The 25,458-nt window shown below is 38.2% G+C and overlaps 1 protein-coding gene and 1 pseudogene across 5 annotated transcripts in view; one reads left to right on the top strand and one right to left on the bottom strand.

The window, feature by feature from the left end:
• Positions 1-25,458, bottom strand: part of Sorcs1 (sortilin related VPS10 domain containing receptor 1) — a 484,666-nt gene that overhangs the window by 11,897 nt on the left and 447,311 nt on the right. For all 5 annotated transcript variants that reach the window (XM_074078345.1, XM_074078344.1, XM_074078347.1 and 2 more), the window contains exons 22-24: positions 22,029-22,141; positions 16,176-16,307; positions 8,017-8,116 (exon numbers count right to left, since the gene is read on the bottom strand). In XM_074078345.1, coding sequence (XP_073934446.1) covers positions 8,017-8,116; positions 16,176-16,307; positions 22,029-22,141 — 345 coding nt within the window. The remainder of the gene's footprint in view (positions 1-8,016; positions 8,117-16,175; positions 16,308-22,028; positions 22,142-25,458) is intronic.
• On the top strand, positions 4,602-5,021 carry LOC109701579 (ATP synthase F(0) complex subunit k, mitochondrial pseudogene; annotated as a pseudogene).

Here is a 25,458-nt window from a genome sequence, read left to right as displayed (position 1 = left end):
TAACTTAACTGTAAAGCTAAGGGCAGATCAGCATCCTGATGCTGATGTATGTACAGAAGTAGAGACGTGGATATATTATTTTCTGCTCCAACTAGCACATGAACAGCATCTACCTCATATCATTTATTTAACTCTCATAAAACGCATGCCTATTCACTACTTCTGCCACTAAGATTTTAGTTCACACGTTAATCATTTTTTTAACAGCTTCATGGCCACAGCTCTTGGTCATTCATTTAGATTATAGATAGAATATATTCAAGATTTGGAGCCATGTTTCATTTTTTCCCACTTCTTCCCACTGTTACTTACCCATTCTGCCAAGCAGATTGTCTACTACTATGCAAGAAATTAGTTTTAATGATTATTACTACTTTCCTTCTATATTGAATATCACAGGCCCTTCTTATTTCTCTGTTTTAGTGGGTACCCTGAGTTGTAAATCAGATTTATTGCTGAAGTTGGTCTTACACCTGCCCTTGATATGCAGATGGATTTCTGTCTTTGGATGCTCTCTGACAGTGGATATTGGGACATGAAGGGGTTAACTCTAGAAGAGTCATTTACGGAAGTTGCTGAAGATGCAGATTCCTGGATAGCATCCTCTGATATCTCCCTAGGATTCTTCACTGTTTGTGGTGAGGACAGAAAAATTTATTTTCTTGATGCTTCCTAGGTTAACTGTAATGTGGTTGGATGTGCGAACAAGTGCTTATATAAGCAGAAATCACCTACCTTAGGTGGAAACAGTTTTCCCAAATACAGAAGAGGCTTTCTTTTATCCCAAATGGCTTGAAGGAATCAGTCAGCCCCAGTTTTTCTAGTCCCTCTGCACAGAAATACCACTACCCATGTTTCAACTTATATGCCCAGTAAATAACTGGTAAAATGCAAATAACCCCTGAAAGGTTATTGTGGGCATTTAAATAATCTAGTTAGGCTTTTGTTATCTCAGATAAAATGTCAGTGTGGCCCCTTGCTTGCTCTCTCCTTACCTCCTATTCTCGTGTCAAACTTTATCTAATTTACCATAGAAAAATCAACAAATTTTATGACTCTTTCTACTTGCCCCACTTCAGCCAAAAAAGGACTGAGTTTAGTTATGGCCACGTCTGCTCATAGGAGGAAAGACACAAAATTTGATGAAGCTTGAAGGATTTGCACCAGAAATTAGAACTTTAATTTGTCATCTGTCAGTGGAATCCCCTTATGTGAGAATCTGGTAGTTAAAGTTTATAGTTTAATGTATATTCTGCTGCTGGTCTTCATACCAGGAAGTTTCAACCTCTTACTTCTGGCTTACTGTTGAGATTTTACAATTATATGTTTTTTGGTATCAGACCCAACATAAACCACCAAAATTAACTTTTTTGACAAACAAGAAAGGTCTTTATCTCCATCAATTACTATGTGAAGAGTGTCAAAGAATATTACATATATATGAAGACAGAATAATGAAATCTATCAAGCATTGTTTTAAAAGGGGGGGAAGGGAGGAAGGGGGCTGAGGGAATATAATAGAGGGAGGCAGAATTTGTTCTATGTATAGTGTATGCATCTATGAAATCTAAGAAAGTATCACAATTAGGCCTTGGTACTTTTAATGTATGCTAACAAAAATAATAAAAAAGAAAGAAAATTACCATCTCTTGACACATGGGTAAAAATCTTCTTTTTTATAAAGCAAAATAATTATGGACTATTTCCCAAATTCACTATTTAAAAAAATCTTTTCATCTTACTCTTTTTCTCTTTTCTATGCTTATCATACTTTATTATTTCAAATCTGCATTAATGACAGCTTCCTCACTATCCCACATGGATGATGGACAATAAAAATCGTGATATACTGTCATATTTGTTTTCCTTAAATTTTATCCCTCTACTTTTGTTCATAAATTTTACCTTTAGTTAGCATATCAGTCATGAACATTTGAGGATATATATGTAGATGGCCCAAGCTATGTCAGAGAATTCATCTTTATACATATTAACCATAAAATGTATTCTGGCTACAACTTTGCTGAACAAAGCCTTTCAACTTAGCATGTTTATTTCTTCTCATTCTGGTAAACTATTCAACCTATTGGATTGAAACTTCTTCATGTAAGATTTTTATTACCTTTAGTTAGAATTAACAAATATTCATGTACTAGTGTTTGTACTTTAGATCTAGTTAGGAATGAGAGGGTCCTAATTCATCTCATATTCCCTAAAAAGCCATAGGTTTAAATAAATAATTGCAAAACAAGGCATATAGCAGGTGAGGAATAACATCAAATGAAATGACATGCCCTTGAGTAAATTCCAGGTTACCAGGAGCAATGAGAAAACTATTGACATTTTAGGGATATTTACTCAAGGTGATTCTTCCACAAATATCTACAGAAATTAAAACAGTTTGTCAAATTTAGAGCCTTTCTGAGTTATTGGGAAAGTCTCTTTAATATGATATCACCATTCCTACAGAAGGGCAGGGTAAATTCATAGGTGAGAAAGATGTTACAAATGATGTGAAGGTCTGTTGGTTTGGTAAAGTGAGATGGTGCAACCCAAAGTGTGTAACCTGGAGCTCCACCATAAAGTGAGACTGCTTTATTTTATACTCTGGAACAAGAGTATAAAATAAAGGTCAATAAGTTTTAGTTGATTCAGCTTTTTCAGTAACAGCCTCATACCAGTCCCTCTCCCATTCTTTCTTAGATCTCTTGTTCAGGGACACAGAACTTCAGGAAGCATGGGTTCAATTTTCCTTGGCACATTCCTAATACCTATATGAATAACAATAATACATACAATAAGGGGGAAAAAAGACAGAGATTAGTTTTCCCTGGGTGCTTATAAAGAATGCAAGGCTCAACTAACAAGTTGGTTAAATGCAGTTTGTGAATGGTTCATAGTTGAATAAGCTGGATTTGAAGTCTAACTGGAAGAATGAGATTTTGAATATAACTCCACATCAATAATGCATCTCATTATTTGTAAAAGCAATATCTGTATCTTATATGTACAAGTTCTCTGCTCTGTACAGTGATGGAGATAATAAAAAGATACAATGAACCATCCCTACAAGAAGTTAAACAGTGGTGATGAAGTTGGTGATAGTGATGACTACGATCACCATAAGACAGACACAGATTTCAAAAAGATGACAATGACGGTCACGATCACCGTCCTCCGATAGATACAGACTTAAAAATACATGGAAGTTCAGACAAGAGGAACATGTCATTTAGGCAAAGATACCACACAAATATTGGCATTGAGTTGAGCAACAAAATACAAACAGGCTAAGGATATAGAAGAGACAAATGGTGGGGAAATGTCACAATCAGTAACAGTATGAGCAAAAGTATACTTCAGTCAAAACACCAGTGCTTCCAGTCCCATTCCCAGCCTGATTGATTTCTACTCCTTTTTCCAACTTTATGGATTGTTCTATAATGCCACAGCCTTTGTTTTCTAAACATGAAGTAGCCATGAGGGACTAAGAGCCAAAGGTTGTTACCCAGGCCATGACCGTCTTTCAGCCTGCTCGATACTATGCTTCTCATTGTCTCCTGATTTTCATACAATTCAAATCTATCATTTCTGCAAAGAGAATTTCAGAAACATAGCTGGCAAGAGTGGGTAGACCCTCAAGAGGAATTATAAGGTATCTAAGGAGCATAGGAATGGGCAAGAACAAAATAAGGAGTATGTTCAAAGTTTAGCTCAGCTTAGATAACAAAGTTAATGAATTCCCTAACAGACCATGTAGGGGGAAACAAGCAAAATCCAGTCTCTACTGATATCCAGGTATCTGCAAATGCTTACCTTGTGTTCCCATGAAAGAAAACAGAGAACTGAATTTGAAAACCAAAATAAGGCTAGTAAATTACTGAAAGGAGACAGTTCTTTTCCCTTGGAGACAAACCAAATTATGCATTGCCTCTCTCACCAGCAACATACTCTGGCTTGAACATTTTTAAAAGAAGGTTGCTGAACATCTGCTGAGCAATTAATGGAATGCAGGAGTGTGCTATAATGATCCCTGGGAAGGTTTTAGCAATCCTGCTTATGAGACATGAAATGTTGCAAACAATGGTCCTTTTCTATTTAAAAAAAAAAAAATTCCCTTCCTGATAGGGGTAGCAGAAGGAAAAGGGAGTTGAGGTTAAAGTTTGCATCAAAGTTGGCTTGACTATTTATCATTTATTCAACTTCCTCTTCCTCTTCCTAGTCACCTACTATGAATATGTTAATTTCAACTTAGTAAAAGAAATTTTAGTAAGTATCTCAGTCCACCAATCCTTTAACTTACTAAGGTTTCCATGAAAGACAAAGTCTAACATCTCCACAGTAAATATAGAGTCTAACACCTCAACGTTCAAGTAGTTTTGTTTTGTTTTTTCTAAATCAGGTAGCTAGAGCTAACTTAAGACCAATCTTAAACCAGAAACTGATGCCTCACACATTTTATTTCATTATCACAATTGTTGAAAAGTACCAATCTTGACACAAACCTTGTTTTATGCTATGAAAGCCCAGTCTAGAGTCACTGTGTATCTGAGGATACTCTCAGTAAAAATACTGTTATTAAAAAAACATGGACAAGCTCGTTGGACACGGGTGGGGGAGGTGGCATTCTTCCGGCCCGGCTTAGGTGGTAGCTGTGGACGCTGAAGGACACCCGCTGCGGAATTTGTGACTTTGGCAGAGGTTGAGATCATGGCAGGCCCAGAAAGTGATGCCCAATTCCAGTTCACTGGTATTAAAAAGTATTTCCACTCTTATACTCTCACAGGTAGAATGAACTCTGTACTGGCCACTTACAGAGGCATTGGTTTGATGATCTTATACTTCAAATTAAGGTCTAAAAAAACTCCAGCTGTGAAAGCAACATAAATGGATTCTGAAATGCCTGATCTCATCTGTTAAGTACCCATATTTGGAGAAGCTAATGTCAATCATCATCTAATACTCAATTTGTACAATAAATTATGAACCTGGAAAAAAAAAACACGGACAAACTCAATACATCAACAGTTACCAAGACTTACTCTGTCAGCTTTCTCTTTCTTTACTCAGAACTAATTATCCACATATAAGTTTAAATCTAGACTGGCTGCTGAGCCAGCCATGACAAACAGTTCAACAATGCCAATTGATTAGGTTCGAAATTTGACTGCCAAAAGACTCTATTATCAAATCCAGTAGGAAAGAATCTCAAATAAATGCAATATTTGGCAAAGAATTTTCTCACTTTTTCCAAATTGGCCCACTGTAAGATTATACGTTTGCCTGGAATTGCATTTTTCCTTTTGTCATCTTGGTAACCTTGACTCATACACATCTGTTACAGAGATCTCTCACTTCAAATCTTAGTGTGGTTATCTGGATTGTCAATAACAAAATCTCCATTCTGCAGCCCTTCTTCCCAGGAATCTAATCCTGTTCTCGAACTCCCAGCTATGAATGAACTATGAACTCGATTTGGAGAAATTTTCAGGTCTCCCCAACTATACATTATTTCTTGCCATCTGGAGTTTACTCTACCATGAAGGGGCTTTCCACATGGAACTACCGATACATGGATGCCTTGGCATGCCCTTGCTGGATGAGTTTCATGGCCATGCCAGGGGCCAAGCCAGTCTTAGTCATCTAATTACCCACCCTTCAACTTGGTCTCAGCTGTAAACCAATTCTCTTTATAAGAAGGAGAGTTTCTTTCCCTTCCCCTTTCCTCCCCTCCACTTCTCTCCTCAGTATTGCTTCAATTCCTCTGCCTTCCCTTCCCTTGTTTCCTTTTTCCTTTCTTCTTTTCCTTTTTTTTTTCTTTTTAAAGACAGGGTCCTGCTATTTTCTATGTATACCACTAGGGCCGTGAACCCACTATATCCCAGATTGGCCCTTGGACTCGACTCTTCTGCCTTGGCCTCCTGAGTGAATGCCAGAATTATATTACAAGTATGAGCTACCTCATACTCGTAGGCTCAAGAAGGCTTCTTAAAGTAACATTTGAAGTAAGATTTCAAATTCACCACAATAATGTGAGCCATATTTGGAGTATAATACAATAATAAGTTAAATGAAAAGTAGATACAAATACTAACTGGTAGAGAAGAATGACAGGAGAAAGAAAGGTGAAATGTTGGTGGCCTTCAAAATTGAAGAAGTGAAGCTAGATTCCTGCCCTAATGTGACCGAGGATGTATCCCTTCCTTCCACTAGAAGCTTCTGGTAATTGGTAAATCAAGCAGTTTTATAGCATAATCTGCTGCCTTAAACAGTATTTGTTTAGAAGCTCAGTAGACTGTAAAGCAAAGGACAGAGTAGTTGGCCACATAACTTCAAGTGCAGAAATCAACATAGAATATTAGTCTGCTATGTTCAGCCTGTAAACTCAAAGGGAACAAGTGGCTCTGCCTACCATGGAGATTATGAGACCCAGTGTGCTACTAAAAGGAGCTCACTAAAGTTAAGTATGAATGGCTTACCTTGACATTTTCCATGCTCTATCTCCTTATCCTATATTTAGAGTTAATGACTTATGAATATTTAATTTTTAAGGCACTGAGAGTTTTAAAAACAATTTTTCTATGAAATTCTAATAAAGAAAAAAGGTGAAAGCCAAGAGGAAGCAAATTCAGTGGCCAATTTACTTGGCCTTCCTCTGGACCTGAGGGCACCTCCAGGAATCTCCACAAAACCAGAGAACAGAACTGGAAATGGCTGTTCTTTGTCTCACTTACTTGGTATATTTAAAGCCGCTGAAGTTTTCTTTCCTTGGTGCTTTGATTCTTGGAATGATCTCTGGATTTCATTCCTATCCAACCTTTTAGATGTTTCCCAAATAGCATTTCCTTTATAAAATATCCTATAAAATCTCCTGTGGTCAAATATCTGGTCAAAATATTGTGATAAAATTCATCTCTACTTTTAATTTCCTATTCAACTTTGGTTTTTAGCAGTAAAAAATAAGAAGAAAAATAATAGCTTATGTTCCAGGCACTATTCTAAGTGCACTATCTGTAGTAACCTAATTTTCTTACAATCCCACTGATATAGGTGCCATTATTATCTCTGAGGCACACAACATTTAAATTTATTTTCTAGGTCTGTAAAGTGACTATGAGAACAAAGTTTGAAACCAATGACTTAGCTGCAAAAACAAAACAAAATAAAAATTTAAAAAACACCAATTGCTTTAGTATGCTGTTACCTCGCTATATAAGCAAGTGTGCACTTTTCTCATTAAGATAATCTCCACCACCCACTCCCCCTACCCCACAGCACCACCACCACTGCTACTATCAAACTTCACTACATAACAACCAGATTATAAGTTTTTTGAGAGCAAAGATCATTGCCCACTAATACTTGCATTCCATAAAGCACCAGTACAGTACTGTGCAAAAATAAGTAATTGACAAATATTATTCATCTAATTTATTAGTACAATTTATTAGTATATCTACTTATAAAGGTTTGTAATTACTTGTTTTGTTATTGAAAACTTTCCCCACGTTTTACAGGTAAAGGATGAAGCTCAATGATACTAAGTAAGTGCAAAATCATAACCATATCAAGGTTCCTTCCTGGGTGTGGCCCCATCTAGGATCTAAATCCCTGCTATTTTTCCTGCACCACATTTTCTTGAAATGTAAAGAAAGCAAAACCTTTGACAAATGCTTTGAAACAAAGGTTTTTTAGAAAGACCTGAAAAAAATATTATGTAAGTTCATGTTAGTTTCAAGACTTCTGGTGAGATGTGCATGCTATAATGTGAGGAGATGTGTCTTAGTGGTTTATTGACAGGTTTTGACAGAGACTAAGTAGGAAATATCATCATATTTTCTTGCTCAAATGATTCCCTATTAAGGCAGAAATATAAAGCAAGTAAACTTCCAAGATCTGATACCCAATTTATGACTCTCAGTGGTGCCGTTTAGCTTTGATATAATGAAGGAAACACAACGGGGGTTTTCCCTTTTCAGGAGTCACCATCTAGAACCCTGGGACATGGAAACTGACCTGCTGTTAAGTGAGCAGCATGGACAAGAACTTGGACTCCAGGCTTTAGCTCAAAGTGTACAGAGTTTTGGTTGAGCTTGTGGATCAGTACTTCTGATAGCTGCAAGAAAAAATGTTACAGTTAGTGCCATCAAAATTGTTATTCTGACCATGAACAAACATGTTGAGAAATGTCTATTATTCTTACCAAGGCATCCTCATACTATATCTGTGAATTCTATAAATGAGTTTTATATGATTTGATTTGATTCCAGAGTAGGCAGGTGTAATTATTATAAAGCATGACCTAACTTTACGTACTTACTGCTATAAGACAACACAAATTGCTAGTAAATAAGATAATTTCTACTCTTAAAACTTATCCTGTATTACCTTAAGAAAGCCACCTTCATTTTTGAGGGAGAATATACATAAGGACTTAAAAGAAATAAATAAATGCTACTCAAATGTTCTGGTGAAATTCTTACGTATTTATTTTACTTTTCTTCCTTTCTTAAAACCATACCCTATGGCTTTCACTTATTCAGGACTTAATAACTATTTATTGAATTCTAAGTATTGTTCTGCTAAAATAATAAATTATACAGTTGAAAGAAAGAGTAGCCACAATTTAAGTAATGAATTGGCTAGTCCTTGTCTCATATATGTTGGTATTAACTAAACTCTGGTCCTCTGGCTGGTACATATATACAGGACAGACCTAAGAAATTCTGGACTATGGAATATTTAACCTGACCATGGGGCACAGAACTTAGTTTGAGTAGAAAGATAATAAGATATGATTTTATGAGCATTGTAAAATTCTGTTCTTCTGTTGAAATTTATTTTGTTTTCCTTATACTTTTGAGTAATTTATGAAACGCCATGAGGGTTAACCACACTCGTATTTATTTTTAGCTAGTATCCTTTGTTTTACTGTTATAGTTGTCAATTTCATGCTTTTTTCATGTTATTTAAGTCAAATTACATGTTTTCTGACTATCATTCTGCTAGTTAAATTCTTCATTGTTTCCCCTCTTCTACTTGCTGAATTTCATTTTTCTCCACTGAGTTGACAAAATGGCACTTTTGAGCCTTTAATAATTAAGCAGGGTCTGATGGCCTGGTTTTGAAGCAGGGTCTCTGGTGGCAGTTCCTGGCAGGTGATGGAAGCAAACTGCCCTGCAGATGAACTTCTTCATTGAGCAAGAAGATACAGGATGACCTTCCATGCCCCGTGGGTGAGCACCTGGTCCAGACCAAGCCCAGCCTCTCAAATGCTGTTTTTTGGCAAACCACATAGAAAAACAAGACTGTAAAAATTATTTTGGAAACAACTTGGTTCTCTCTATTAAGACTCTCCTTTTGAGCACTGGAAACCATGTAGACTGGTCCATGTATATAGGAGGAATGGATTTTTAACAAAGACTGCATCAATGGGATTTCACTGTGTTCTCTAACAATATTATTCAATTGATAGGGTCTTGATAGGAACTTGAGAATGGATTTTCAGCAAAAGTCTACCACAAAGCCTATGAAATGCACACATACACATACACATGTTAATATACATGTATATGCACATACACATACAAACACACGCCCATATATATTGGCTGAAAAATATTTTTCTCAAACATGAAAGACTTCTCAGAAAGATAACTATGTATTTGAAAGAGAAAGACTTCCTCTTTCCAACCAGGTGAAGTGATATTTACTGTTTATCCATGCAAATATTTTTACTCAAGTGAGAGATATAAATAACCAGGGGAAAAAATTCGTCAGAACAACATACTCCTAATTTATGATCTCCAGCCAAGTCCTTCTAAGAATAATTAACTTTCTAGCTATGTTTTGGTTTATAGCATTGCTTCATTGGCTTTATCTGTACCATTTACAATACTAAACAGGCTATGGAAAAATAATCTGGCAGCAAAACAAATGTTTCATGTGTTTAATTTGCATCAGGACATTCAATAAAGAATCTCTACTTTGTAGAAAAGAAATTATACATAGGAGACAAAAGTAAATGAAATTTATATTCCACACAAGAATTAACTCAATTATAGCCATGTACTTTTCTACACAAAGAAGTTGGTATGAAACTATTGACAAATTTTAACAATATTTTAAATGTTCATTATGTTACTTGTAGTAGAGCTTATCCTGTATTGTGTCCATAGATCAGGAGTTTTATGTGTATTTAAGTATATTATATTTGCATTGATAACTTTACTTTGGTAAAGCTCCTCATTTTTGGTTATTTTCCTAATACTACATGTCTTATGTGTTAGTGCTGGTATGTCCATAGAATGGAACATAGTTTAAAGGACATACCTAGTTTACCCAGTTAATATTTGAAGAGTTGAGACTAGACTTCAGCTTTGTTTGACTTCTAATCCTAGGATATTTCCATTGAAAATATGTTCCTTGAACCAGCTGACAAATGGATAGAGAGGAAGATATATAAGAGAGATCTGGCTGAATGAGTATTGGAGAGTTTTTTTAAGGCAGCATTTTAGTAATCATACTGCCATTTCTGATTTCTCTGTAAAGCACACAAGTTATAATCCACCATTATCAATGTCTCTGACAATACAGGCCACAGAAATAGACAATCCCTAACACTACCCTCAGGACATTGTCTCTATCAGTTTATAAAGTTTGTAAATAGTTGAGAGAGTCTTGGATATGAAAAGAGAAAAATAAACTGCAATCTACAGAAAACTATGGCAAGAGCTTAAATGAGAAGAACAGACATCTTGCCTGATAAAGACTCAAGTGAAATAACGTGTGATCACAGGGAGACTGAACCTGCTGAAGCGACTTGAGTTTCTTTTTTCTGTCTAGTGAAAACTGTGTTTGCTTAGCAAATTTCATTTATCCTTTATACTGTCATCCCTATCCTGTTGCTCTTTTACACAGGCCATTTCCTATTCTACTTAAGCTAAACAGTCATGTTCCAAAGAAACAACATATTATTCTTGGTATCTGCGTGTTTGGTAGAATATGCCTGTGATTCAGATGCAACCCACACTTCATTTAAAATGCCACTTAAAAGGACTGTGAGGACTCAATGCAAATGCTAGAAAAGGTATGATCAAAAGGATCTTGTGAGAGGGACCTGTTTTAGGAAAAACCCCAATTCTCCTCCTTGTCTTCTTCACAAGAGATGAAGATTGACTGCAGCAGTCAGAATCAACTAGGTTTGACTGAGGTAACAATGGAAAATTATCAGGGACTGGAATCAACAAAGGCATATTTCTTGTTCACACCTCATAACCACTGCAGGTAGGCACTCATTATGATCACATGGGAGCCAGGCTGGTAGAACAATCATCTCAAGCATTTCCATTTAGTACTGCATGGGAGGGAAAAAGAATTCTCAAAGTTTTATGAACTCATGAGTTTAGGTTGGAAAGAACATAGATCACTGCTCCCAACTCATTAGCCTGCATGGGAGTCTTGTGGCTCTGCCTACCCAGAAGAGGTACAACACTATCATATACCCAGAACGCAGTGGGCTAGAAATATTTAGTCAACAGAAGTGATTGCTACCATACAAAGAACATATTCAACATCTAAATCATTTTAATGAAATCATTAGGGGAAACCTCACTCTGAATATTAGAATGAACATGTCAATTTCTGAAAAATGAAAAAAAAAATGGAAGTTCATGATCCACAGAAAAGTTGGTAAACTAATAAAATGTACAACCCAGCTTGCCGAAATAGCTCTGTCAGGAGAGTGTTAGACTGAAGATATAAAATGTACAACCCAAAGAAGGGGTACAAGATGAAGATATAGATTCAAAATGGGCTCTGGCAAATTTACCAATGACAAGCCTACTCAAAGGCAAAATACGAACAACTTATCCATGAAAGCTGTTATGAGGAATGCAAACCTAGCCATGTTTAGAAAGAACTAGGTCAGGGATGACCTTGGAGCTGACCCAGTTACTCTATCCTGGTTCTGTCACATAACTAAGACAGCAATTGAGAAAGCTTCTTGTCATCAGAGGAGGACTTTTCCCAATTCATACAACACAATTTCTAGATTAAGTCATGGGGAAGCAATGGAGTCTAATACTAAATTCTAGCTTACACTGGTCCACCGAATCCCATTCTTTTGTATCACAAGAAATTCAGCTTGATTAAAGTGCTAAAAGAATATTCTGGATGATGTACAAGAAGAACAAATTGTCCATAAATGCTTCCTTCCCTTTTATTGCTCTTCGTCAGCATTAAGCTTATCTCATTCTGACATACACCTTTGGTCCAAATCTTACCTATTCTTCTTTCAGTTGTGGTTTTCCTATTTCTATGACCTTCCTTGTGAGCTCCAGAATGTCTATAACCAATCCCCATGTTAAAAATTCAGAAATGACAGGGCAGACCATGTGGGCTTACAGAAAATAGTCTGAAATTTTTAATTAAATTTCATAGTGTATCTTTAATATCTTAAAATTCTATAAGCAGACTATTCAATTTTCAGAAGTGCATTTCCTTTCTTCCTTAGATTTAGAATTATGTATCTGTCAAGTGTCCAATGTAATACAAACAGACAAGGAAGAAACTACTGTTTGTGGTCCACATTTTTCCATAGTCCTTTTTATTCTTTTTAAATATTCTTACGCCCTTTCTGGATTCTGAAAGATAACACACATAAGTTCCCTATCTCTCCAGCACAACATCAAAATTTTCACAGAGTATGGTGACCTTTCTCTTATCCAGGAGAGACAGATCCTATCTGTCACCCCTCAGGAGTAGAGAAGCAAGGGAGGGGCAGTGCCTGGCAGGCAGAGTTGCTCCATACTTGAGCAGCTGGCCTCAGGATAGTTGTATGTGCTCTCTCTGATGAGGTAACTAAGGGCAAGAGAGCTTTTTTCTCACTCACTGGAGACCTGAAAGTAGTACTAGTAAAGCCCCCCCAGAAAGAGGTCACTTAATTAACCCAGCTGCTTCATCCTGATAACAGGGTCAAGTACTTCTCATGAAGGAATTCTCAATTTATTTCACAGACAAAATAGCTTGATCCAGCCAGAATTTCTGCTGTCCTGGGAATGCTCTCAGAGCAAGATCAGGGAGGTGAGCCAAGAGCTCTTTGCTGGACTTTGGCCTCCCATTCTTCACTGCCCCATGGCAAGGATCCCAGTTCCAATGCTGGAGGTTTGCACTATTCTTTATAGGAAAGGAGTCAGAGCATGAAGAGAGGGGAAGTGATCAGTCCTTTGGAGTTCAGCCTTCAATCAAGGGCTTCATTCCTGTTGCTTGTTTGGTTTGCATTTTTCTTTAATTCCTTTGTATTTTATTACAGTAGAAGTCAGTTGGTTTTGCCTTCCCTGTGTTTCTTTCCCCTCTCTCTCATTTTTCCGTGAAGAGCGATGGCCTTCTCTGACCTCACTCCATTTAGTTCAGGAAGGGCTACCCTCCGCTCCCTGATCCACAGAGGGTACGAAACATCTGAGTTGTCATCTGACAGTTGTCTATCACCATGACTGCAGGGACTGGCTAAGAGGTATCCATTCACACACATTGGACTGGTGAGGACTGTAAATCTAGGGCTTTTACTGGTACTATCAGAGAAGACACTGCCTGTTTAGATGGTTTGTTATGGCCATCCTGGCTTTTTTGTGTTGGCTTCATTCTTGGACAGGCTTTGCAGATGGTAGCAAGGAAAACAGAGAGGGATGGAGAGAGGAAAGTAATTTAGAGACATTTTGAGTGGCTCTGAATTCTTCCATGCCTGAGCTATATCTCCAGACTTTTAAATTAAATGAGCTCCTAAACTCACTTCTTTATCATAAAGCTATTTAAGTGAGTGAGTCAGGTAAAATGGATCAAAAGGTCCCACCTGGACTGAAAAACACAGGTCTTCAGTGGGCAGCTTATTTCACAGGATGTCCATATATATCTTGGTCTTACAAGTTGATTTCATTTCTCTGCCTTTCAATCAGGGTGATAATGTTCTCAAAAACAGAGGCACTAATCTTTCATGGGTTTTGTGAAGTCATGGTGTTTACTTAGGTTTGAGTCCTGAAATAGGCTGATATATAGGCAATTTCCTTAATCAGAGTTACGATCTCTAGCATGGTGTCTTATTTTCCTTTAAAATTATAGAAGTCGTCTGCTATAAATCTGCATAACATACATCAGCTCATGCCAGTAATATATATTCTTCTTTCTATTGCCCTTGTGTTCTTTTCCATTTTGTGCAATTTCTTTCATTAATCTTCTCTTCCCTTTCTCTCAGCATCCTCCCTTCTACCACATGTTCTTGACTGTAGTCCAAATAGTCCATTTAATAGGCCTAATGAAACTTTTTTCTTTCTGTATTTATCATAAGATAATCATTAATGTAACTATTATCTACTTACCACTTATTGGGCATTTATTATAGGTCAAGTGATTTGTTATATCATGTTTTAACCCTCTCAAACACCCTGTGGGATTGTCCTGACCTGGGCTAAATTATTTAACTTTTTACATCCTTGCTTTCCTCATCTATAAGAGATACATGGATGCCAGAGCTGAAACTTAAAAACATGATTTACAATTTTCTAAACCTGTGATCTCTAAACTTGTGTGATCTTTCTACCAAAATGGTCGAACTCCCTACATGTGTGCCAAATGCTAAGTCACATAGTCACATAGCCGTTCAACAAAAAAAAAAAGAAAAAGAAAAAGCCAGTTGCCTTCAGATCTTTGATTAAATGGTTCATTGATGACTAACATCAGGCTGCTGGGACTTTCATGTAGCCCCGTGACTGTGACGATGAGGAAAATACCCAGAAGAAACAGAGAATGAAGGGAAAGAAGTCCAGGCAACATAGGCAGTCAAAGCATAAGTATAAATGATTTCATAGAAATATCTTTCCACATTTCCCCACAAGGAATAATGTAGAAAATGTTGCACATTTTTAGAAAAAATGAAACTGGTAGAAATAAAGATGCCCAGATGATGTATGCCTGGTAAAATAACTGTTTCTAAACCTGGATACCGTCTATAACAGAATTGATTATAATGTGGATTTCATGGAAAAGTCCTAAGATTTCCAAAGGAGGAGCAACTCTAAATGTTCATACCTAAATGTCTACTTTCTCCTAGATTTTTAGCCCTGCCATAACAAGAAATAACACTTATTCTCTTAATAGATTATGGTACAAATAATAATTTGTAGAATATAATGAGAAGATGAACATTGGGCAGGGCAGACTCAAATCAGATGCAGATTTGAAGGGTTGTCTGCTACCTGTCCCTCAAATGCACTTCACTAGGAAATGGGTCTCCAAGAGGGTTTTCCATGATAGCTGTGTTCTTCATTACTTGCATGCAGAGAAAATTAAGAGCGTGAGTTTTCTGACCAGTGAAAAAGTGGCAGTTGAAAGAAGAAGGCATGCTAGGAAGTGAGCCATGCCATAATTTGAGGTTAATAAGGCTGTTGCAAAAGGTTCTCAGGCCATCTTGGAGGACAGTAGATCATGAAATTGGATTATGGGTTTGTGCAAAGTAAATCAAAAAGTTCCATGAACTCACGGGAAGTAATTGAGAAACTAAAATCATTAGGTTTCTAAAAGAACAAAAGACTGAGACTGATGATCATTGTAACTGAAATGGATGAAGAGTAATATTATATGAGAAATGGGTTTCTACCATAGTCAATAGAGGTGAATCCAATGTTACTCATTCATTATGAAACAAATCAGATCATCTTAATAAAGTGATAAAGGGATTAATGATTTGTGTAAAAGTTGTACCTTTTAAAAAAATGTCATGTCATTTGAGTATTATGATGCTTGTGGTAAAAATAAGTAAAGTAAGCTATAAGTGGGTTCCTTGTCTGGGCATTGTTCAGCTACTTCTTTTTTTACTTAATATCTTAGACACTTTTTAATGTGTGCATATATGGATTTACTGAATTCATCCTAAACAGTCTGCAGTATTCCACAGTGTGAATAACGCATGCTTAATATACACTCTGGTATGTGTGTTCTGGAGAAGCTGCAGTTAGGGTCACCAGTGTGTGTATGAAAAACAAAAGAGCAGAAAACAGAAGACTCCACCAACAGGTGGTGCCCTTACTCTTGAGCCCAGACTCCCCGAAATCCCTCTGCTGCTGTGGTGGTCACATTAGCTCAAGCTGCAGGAAGAAACTGAAAATGCCTTCCAGGGGACTCACCTGCTCTAGATCCTCCAATGACCTTTTGTTTTCCCCTGTTGGATCCTGATAGGGCAAAACAAAGAGCTCTGCTGCAGTGGGTAAGCCAGGCAGTACTGCCACCAGGATGTGTGGGCTAGGAACCCCTGTGGCCTGAAGGAGAGACAAAGAGACCCAGTGAGTTCTGGAATTACAACAAGGGGCCAGGTATCTGGCAGAGGTGGGGTGAGAACAAAAGACACAAAGGAATATGAAAGCAGGGGTCTGGGTGTTCATAGCATGAATGTATGTGAGAGGCGGCACCTGGTTACAAGTGCAGGCTCTGGAGTCAGACTGTCCAAAGTTTTATCCCAGTCTCACTGTAAGAGATCATAACTAGATGTTTATCTTTTCTTTGTTACATTTCCTTAAATACAATATATGGACAATAGCATGCCTGACTTGTTAATGAGCAATTTTGAGAATAAAATGAGTTACACATGAATCATTTCTGCTGGGATATTAGCTCTTCTTCCTAATGGTCATTTCCAGTAAATGGACCAGACCAGTGAGAAGACCCTGACTTAAAAACCTCTATCATCTGCTCCCCATGCCTTAGCCCTTTTCTTCATCACTCCACTAGGGTTCAAATTGATGCAATCACCTGAAAGTTCTCCATATCTCAGCCCCTAGGTGGTACCTGGTGACTTTGCCACAGCCTCAGAACCTGATGTCCAGCTCTGCTTCCTGAAGTACTCTGAGCTCTGCTCATGGTCATGCTAACCCTCCTGTTAAAACTACAGGTATCCCTCCAGAACTTCCTCTTTGTCTTTTCACTTACTCTGCTCCAAGCTTATGTTCCTGAGCCCTTTCGCTATATCATCTAGAACAAAATAGCTATAATCCTAACTTCTATCTTTGTGACCACTCAGAATACCACTTGATTATTTCACTAGGACTTCCAACAAACATGTCCAAGAAAAAAAAAAAGAAACAGACGTTTTCATTTTCACACCCCAAATCTTTTTTTTTAATTAATTAATTTATTTATTTATTTTTCATTTTTCTTTTATTATTCATATGTGCATACAAGGCTTGGTTCATTTCTCCCCTCTGCCCCCACCCCCTCCCTTACCACCCACTCCGCCCCCTCCCTCTCCCCCCAACCCCCTCAATACCCAGCAGAAACTATTTTGCCCTTATTTCTAATTTTGTTGTAGAGAGAGTATAAGCCATAATAGGAAGGAACAAGGGTTTTTGCTGGTTGAGATAAGGACAGCTATACAGGGCATTGACTCACATTGATTTCCTGTGCATGTGTGTTACCTTCTAGGTTAATTCTTCTTGATCTAAACTTTTCTCTAGTTCCTGGTCCCCTTTTCCTATTGGTCTCAGTTGCTTTTAAGGTATCTGCTTTAGTTTCTCTGTGTTAAGGGCAACAAATGCTAACTAATTTTTCAGGTGTCTTACCTATTTTCACCCCTCCCTTGTGTGCTCTCGCTTTTATCATGTACTCAAAGTCCAATCACCTTGTTGTGTTTGCCCTTGATCTAATGTCCACATATGAGGGAGAACATACGATTTTTGGTCTTTTGGGCCAGGCTAACCTCACTCAGAATGATGTTCTCCAATTCCATCCATTTACCAGCGAATGATAACATTTCGTTCTTCTTCATGGCTGCATAAAATTCCATTGTGTATAGATACCACATTTTCTTAATCCATTCATCAGTGGTGGGGCATCTTGGCTGTTTCCATAACTTGGCTATTGTGAATAATGCCGCAATAAACATGGATGTGCAGGGTGCCTCTGGAGTAACAGTCTTTTGGGTATATCCCCAAGAGTGTCACACCCAAAATCTTAATTCTGCATTTATTTGACCCAAAGAAGGCCTGTCCTAGCTTGAAGCCATACATTTACCTCTGATAGTGTGCTCTCCTTTTCCTGTTATGTCTAATCATTTTGTGACACCTAGACACGTCAGTTCCTACACTAATGAGCCTTCCTTGGCTCCTTCCTGCTTAAACATCTGCTGTTGCTATCTTGACCCAGCCTCCATGAGCACTCCCCTCAAGTTTGGCAATGGCCACCCCATCTCCAGGAGGCAGGCCACTCCTTCTGGACTTACTTTCTTATCGTCCAACTTCAATCACGTTCCCTTGTTCAAAATGCTCACAATCACTCCTGTTGATACTTATATTAAGTAGATATTCAAGGGTTTGTAGAACACGACTGTATCCTTTCCATCCGAACTAACAATCTACAACTTAGGCCTTTTATGCTACATCTAAATGGAATGATACATAATTTCTCAATATTTCAGCCTTTTCCTACAAGTTTTTTGTGCCTGCCTGCCATTTTCCTCAGAATGTCTTTGCTCTTGGAATCCTCCCTATCTTTCAGGAGTCATCTTCAAGTCACATTATTTCAGTACATTTTTCACAATTTCCTTATTAGGTGATTGTTTCTGAACTATCTTTTTTGAAGCAGCAATAATTACATGTACTGGTACTTACTGTGTGCCTGGCATTGTGTCAAATAAATTAGTAATATGATTTTCTAAAACCTTCCACAACAATTGTTGTGCCTCACTTTGCAGGTAAAGGCAAATCACAGGTTCAGGGCCTCAGGAACGGGACTCTGAATTTAATGTGCAGTGTGTTTATTAAGAAGTACTCTCAGGAACAGCATCTATGGGAATGAAGAAAAAGAAGCAGGCATAGGCAGGTAGAGAAGTGATAGTCTCAAAAGACTCTGGGAGACAGACTGACCTTCAGGGTTGTCTTAAATTGAACAGAAAAGACCAAACTTTTATATAATCACATTAGTCCATCATTGGACTTGAACCACTCTAGAAAATGATATGACCTGGAACCACTGCCCACACAATCCCCAGAAGCTAAGACAAGTCTCTTACTGAAAAGGGATCTGGGTGGTGCATCTTTATTTCAACTTCAGGAAAAATGGGAGGTGCATGAAGGTTAAACAGTGGTTCAAGATCATCTAGGAATAAACTGACTACGCTTATGAGTGTTGGTCTGACTGTGAAGCCTGCAATGGTAACCCAAGCTCTATGCCTCCTTTACCCTGATGACACAAGTTGGCCCATGTTATAGCTGACCTATATTATCTTATGCCCCTAGATTGCAAACTCAGAGATTAAGTTCAAATCATCCTGATTATACACAAAAATGTTCACTGAATGAAATTTAATTAAAAATTTCATTCTGATATGTTAATATCAAAAGCCAATTTGAGGACAAAAAGGCAACCAATTTTTTCTTTCACCAAATTCTGTCACAAAATCAATAGGAAGAAAATTGCAAATAAACTGATGCTAAGTTGGTGAATCTCTTGTAGAGGTTATCAGCATACACTTAATTGGCAATGTGATCCCTTAGGACTTAAGAAAGTGGCCAAGTATAATTATTCATCTCAAAGACAAGGTGGGATGCTGGGGACCAGAGGCTGGATGAAATGCTTTTTTGGGATTGGGTAACTAGGGAACCTTGGAAACCAAAAGGTATTAACTGTTCCCCCCTCCCCACATCATCACCAGCACCCTGTCCTGAGAGATGTTGAGCCAACACATTTATTATGCATTTAGCAGACTATAATGTGCAGCAGCCTAGAAACAGTGATGACCAGTAATTTCTAACCTATTGGACAGCCTAGAAGGCTGGTCATTGCTGAACTAATGTCTGGATTATGAGTCAGTGGGAGAAAACAGGCAGCTGTCTGGAAAACCTGTAGAACACTACAGACTGAAAGAGGCGGGCAGTGAGTACATTGAGGGGTATAAGTCAATCTCTCTTAGATAGCAGGGAAGAGAAATCAGTTGTTGCATCAGGGATGGACAACTCCAAGGGCAAAAAATCTAACTGCATTCAGGCCAATGGACAAGCAGTTATGCCTCCTGGTGGCCACAATGTTTAACCATCAATAATATAGTGGATGCTGAGGATCATGAAGGTAGAGATGACATGGTAATTACTCACAGCACCTGAAGATACTCCTTAGCCACCCTAATCTTCCATCTGTCTCTGTCGATCTTTGTAAAAAAGGCAAAGAATAGCAGTAGACTGGAATGGTGTGGAAGCCATAAAATCAGGATTCTAACTTTGATGGTCTGACTTCCAAACCTGAGCTAAAACTACATGACTTTGGGCAAGTTACCTAATGTCTCTTAGTTGAGTTTTTTGCCTGTAAAATGGGTATAAATATAGTACAAATATCATAGCTCATTTTTATACTAAAATGTGGTTAAATAATATAAAGTGCTGAGAACAGTGTCTAGAATATTATAGATGATAAATAAGGATCACAGAGATGATGGTATGGTGAAGGGTCTGCTGGGAGGCTAGAGTTGAATAAGATCTCCTTCCTGAACAGAGGTTATCTCAATGCCTTTATGCCATCATTGTTTTGTATCAAGTGGTACCATATTTTGGGAGCAAGAAAAACATGTGAACAAAACTAGATTGATTTTTCTCTTGGGCATTCTAGGAAAGGCAGCTCATGTCTGATTTCCTGGGTGTGTGAACTAAGTCTAAGCAGTGCCATGAGCAGCTATCCCACTTCTCTGCTCACTCATGAATGTGGAGTAGATGGGACACATGTGACTAAAATACATCGGTAATTTTCAATGACATCTACAAGGAAAGAATAAAATGCACCACCTTTGTCTTCTCCCAGAATTCTTATATAACTTAAAGACTGTGTCATATTGTAAAGACCCAGATACGTATGTTCTCCCTCATATGTGGACATTAGATCAAGGGCAAACACAACAAGGGGATTGGACTTTGAGCACATGATAAAAGCGAGAGCACACAAGGGAGGGGTGAGGATAGGTAAGACACCTAAAAAACTAGCTAGCATTTGTTGCCCTTAACGCAGAGAAACTAAAGCAGATACCTTAAAGCAACTGAGGCCAATAGGAAAAGGGGAACAGGTACTAGAGAAAAGGTTAGATCAAAAAGAATTAACCTAGAAGGTAACACCCACGCACAGGAAATCAATGTGAGTCAATGCCCTGTATAGCTATCCTTATCTCAACCAGCAAAAACCCTTTTTCCTTCCTATTATTGCTTATACTCTCTCTACAACAAAATTAGAAATAAGGGCAAAATAGTTTCTGCTGGGTATTGGGGGGGGAGAAGAAGGGGGCGGAGTGGGTGGTAAGGGAGGGGGTGGGGGCAGAGGGGAGAAATGAACCAAGCCTTGTATGCACATATGAATAATAAAAGAAAAATGAAAAAAAAAAAAAGACCCAGATATTACATTCAGGACCTTCAATTCAATTTTGTAGCCCTATCAACTAGTAGCTATGGGGGTTTGGGAATCTCAGTTTCCTTATAAAAAAAATGAGGATAATAATAACCACCTTGTGGAGCTTTTATGAGAGAGGAATGTTTTTCAAAGAAGTGGGACAGAAATTTATGAGTAAGTATCATATACAGAGTTCTCACTGACCTCTTGTGTTCACAGTTGTGGAGTTGGAACCTGGTCTCTTACTAATTAAACTCGCACTTGAGGATTCTTGTATGCTGTGTTCCTTCATTATCATTCACAGTAGCTGATTTTATACTTAGCAATGACCTAATTGTGAACTCAGGTAGGTACCTATCATGTCGCCATGCCCTTCTTCTCCAAGCAGAATAAGGTTATCAGTGCAAGGATAATGTTTCTTAGGGTTGCCCTCCCCACATATTGCCTACCTCAGGCCTACATGTTTGGGGCTCAGCTGTGAAGATACCAAACTGGTTAATCACACTTTCCACAGGTCCCAGCTCTTGTGTGCCCTTCTTTGCACAAGAGTCACCTCTCCATGAAGCTCTTTAAGGATAGACAGACAATGTATCTGAGCAAGAGAAGGAACTGTTTGCACTCACTTCCACCAAGGACTTTTTGATGACCCGACTGATGTCTCTCCTCCACTCGGGGATATCCGGGTTATAGTCATCCAGGTTTGGAGAAAAGGATAAGCGAAGAGACCTGAATTCCTCTGAAGACAGAATAGGTGGGTTACTATAAGTCAAACAGTTCTATCAAGCAGTCAGAACTTTAAATTTTATGCAAAACCTTCACAGACACTCTTTTACCTTCATACTCACCAGAGAGACCCTTCAAGAAGGCAAATTCACATCCCGCTCTTGGTGTCTCACTAGGTCCTCATTTTCTAAACCAAGGCCCTACACTCTGGCCCATGCCTATCTCTGTAGCCTTTTCCTAATATCCAGTTCTAGACTTTGTACTCCTGGACACTAAATGATCTGAAGGCCTTGAATACAGGACAGGTTTATGACCCCAGTCCTTTGTCTACACTGTTCCTCTGCCTAGAATGTCCACTCAGCCCACTGCCTATCCACAAAATATTCCACATATAGTTCAAACTCTCACTGACTAACTATTCGTCCCCAGTCCCCACCATGGATGTTTCAATTTTCTTTTTCTATGGCACTACTGTGTTTTGTGTATGCTTTTATCATTATATAATTGTATAATAATTATATTATCACATATTTATATTTATTATTATAATTATTCTATTATCTTTTGTTTGCATAAAACTTCATTGAATGGAATTTTTCCCTCCTGAAGTCAGAGATTTTGTTAGTTTTCCTATAGCTCCTAAATTGGTCCCGATCCCCCAGAAAATAGGATGGTGATTAAATAAGCAAAGATTTTCTGAGCAAAATTCCTGGTGGGAAATAATGGGAAGGGACCTAGAGAGGATATGGAGAAAAATCAGAGTGCAAGGCTTACAAGACAGTGAAAGAGAGGGGAGGAAGTTTGGGTGAATTCAATGCAGTCTGAGGCAAGTTCAGAAAGACTGCTGGGAGAAATGAGTCACAGGCTGTCAACAGAGAAGTCCCCTGTGTCCTAGGAATGTGTCAGCTGTATCCCCTGCAGCACTTCCCCACTGACTGGATCAGTCTCTAGAAGGTGCAGCTCTGGCCCTAGCATGCTGATGGGTTATGGAGCCCAGTGCTGGGGTCTTGGTTAATTATGCTCCTATAGTTGGAAGTGTTCAGCATAATGTTTGGCACAGGAAATAGATCATCTCCCTCTGTTCTAAAACCTGTTAGTGGCTTTACATTGCATTTAGAATAAAATATAGAGTCTTATCACAGCTTTCCTGGTCCTGCATTAACTAGTGTAGACTTCCATTCCTACTTCATATCCTATGGGATCCCTATACACCTTGTGCTCTAGGGCCCTGTTCTTCCCTCTGCTCCTCCATCATGCTATCCTCCTGCCATATCAGCTCACTTCTCCTTCTGCAGACTGCAGCATGGATGGCTACTTCTAATCAGTCTCTTTGGAGAAGCCTTTCTGAACTTCCAACCTCATGTAGCCTCCCTCCCACTCCCAAACCTCTATATACATATTTTTACTAAAATAGTTTTTTTTCATTGTGTATATGAGATTAGAAATACAAGCTCAGTGAGGACAAGGGCTCTGCACTCCTGAGCCCTTGGGATAATGCCTAGTACATGGTAGGTTTTCAGTTACTAAGTATGAGTCATTTAATTAGCAAATATGCATTGAATAGCTGAATAATTAAATTGCAGCGAAGACACTCAGTTGTTTATGCATTTATTTATTCAATAAACATTTCATGGTTTAGGTATGTCCTGGTGTTTCAGTAGGGCCTAAGTGACATCAGCAATGCTAATTATATATTCAGGGAGCCTAAAAGCCCATTTGTGCATTTCCAAACACTAAAGAGTTATCAAACACATGCATTGAAGAATCTTGCACTATAAGATGTACTCTTATGGCAGTTACTCAATACCAAAGGTGTATTTTTCAAAGTAAAATTGAGTATTTTGAGTCACTGGTCACTCATGGGGAATACCACTGATTCAGTCTGATGGAGATGGGGAATAATGAATTGAATGTTAATTAGCAGGGTGGTAAATGGCAGCACCAAAGATACACTCATGGACTCCTAACTTTTCCCCTCTGAAGGTAGCAGTTTATATTATTCTTTTCTCTGCACCTCTCACTAAAATGTAGTGGCCTCATGTATAAAGGAAGATGTTTATCTTCATAAAAGGATGCAAATGAAGTAGATCCCTCCATGGTCAGCAAAGGAAACAGCATGGCCAGGAGGGAGAATGACCTAGAAATGCTACTTAAGTTTAACCCACAAATAGGGTACTGGAAAGGGTAAACAACAGTTTACTCTTCAGTTCAGTTCCTAAAGGAAGTGAATTCTACACATGTACATTTTTTTTTAAACTTAAAGGCAAACTTGTGTCCTGGAATGAATTTAGGGTAACAACACAAACCAGATTTTCTTTCTTCCAGTCTACTAGTGGCTTTGGTTAGAGAAGCATTCCTCCATCAGCTTCTTAGTAAGATGCCTCCTATTGAGCCTGATTCTCATGGCCTTCATGTTCCCTCACTTTTGCTAAGCTTTAGAAGGTGTCTTCTGTTTGGCCATGGGAAGGTTCATGACCTCCCTTTTCTTAGAAAACTTGCAGGTGTAAATTCAGTGTCCCTTTGAGATGTAAATCTTCTACAAACTCTATAAGGAACTGGGAGCTATTTGTCTGAAATATAATCATCAAGAAACATAGGGCCTCTGCCTCTCTGACTCCTTGGGAGAGTGAGAAACTGACTTCCCTAAGCAGATTAACTAACACAGCTGGTCCAGTCACACTGATGATCCCACATACTATATGGGGTCCTCCAGTGCTTTCCCACTAGCTAACCCCAGCATTTAAAAACCTCCTACCTTTCTTTTCAGTTGAGCTCAATCCTTACAGTCTGACACTGTCTGGTATGAGTTTTTTCTTTTATAATCACACCTGTCATTAAAAGTTTCAAATCACATTTATGACACCCTGGACATGCATGTGACTGAAGATGAATGAAGAATGGCAAATAGCTTGGGAATTTGGTTAGGAGAGGGGAAGAACACTTTCCTTGATAAAACTTTCAGTGAGGATACAGGGGTCAATCATTTTATATAGGCTGACCCTCCCTTGACTGATGACTTTAAGGAAACTGCAAAAAGAAGAAAAACAGCTGGGCATGGTGATACATGCCCATAATTGCAGTATTTAGAAAGCTAAGGCCGGAGATTCTAAGTTTATGGTTAGCCTGGGATGTATAACTAGAATTTTTATATAAAAAATTTGTCTCAAAAATCAGAAAAAATATCACCAAGAAGAATAAAGAGCAATAGGTACAGGTGCATAGAAACATTCTTCTGGAGTCAGAATTTTTGCTTTCTGTTCATTATACTTACCTCATGTTTTCTCATCTGTAAAAGAGAAAGCTATAGAATTTTTCTCATAAATCTGTTGA

Source organism: Castor canadensis, chromosome 7, assembly GCF_047511655.1.
Source record: "Castor canadensis chromosome 7, mCasCan1.hap1v2, whole genome shotgun sequence".
NCBI classification, from domain to species: Eukaryota; Metazoa; Chordata; class Mammalia; order Rodentia; family Castoridae; genus Castor; species Castor canadensis.
The sequence above is the reverse complement of the archived record's forward strand: the minus strand, read 5'-3'. Positions and strand labels throughout refer to the sequence as shown.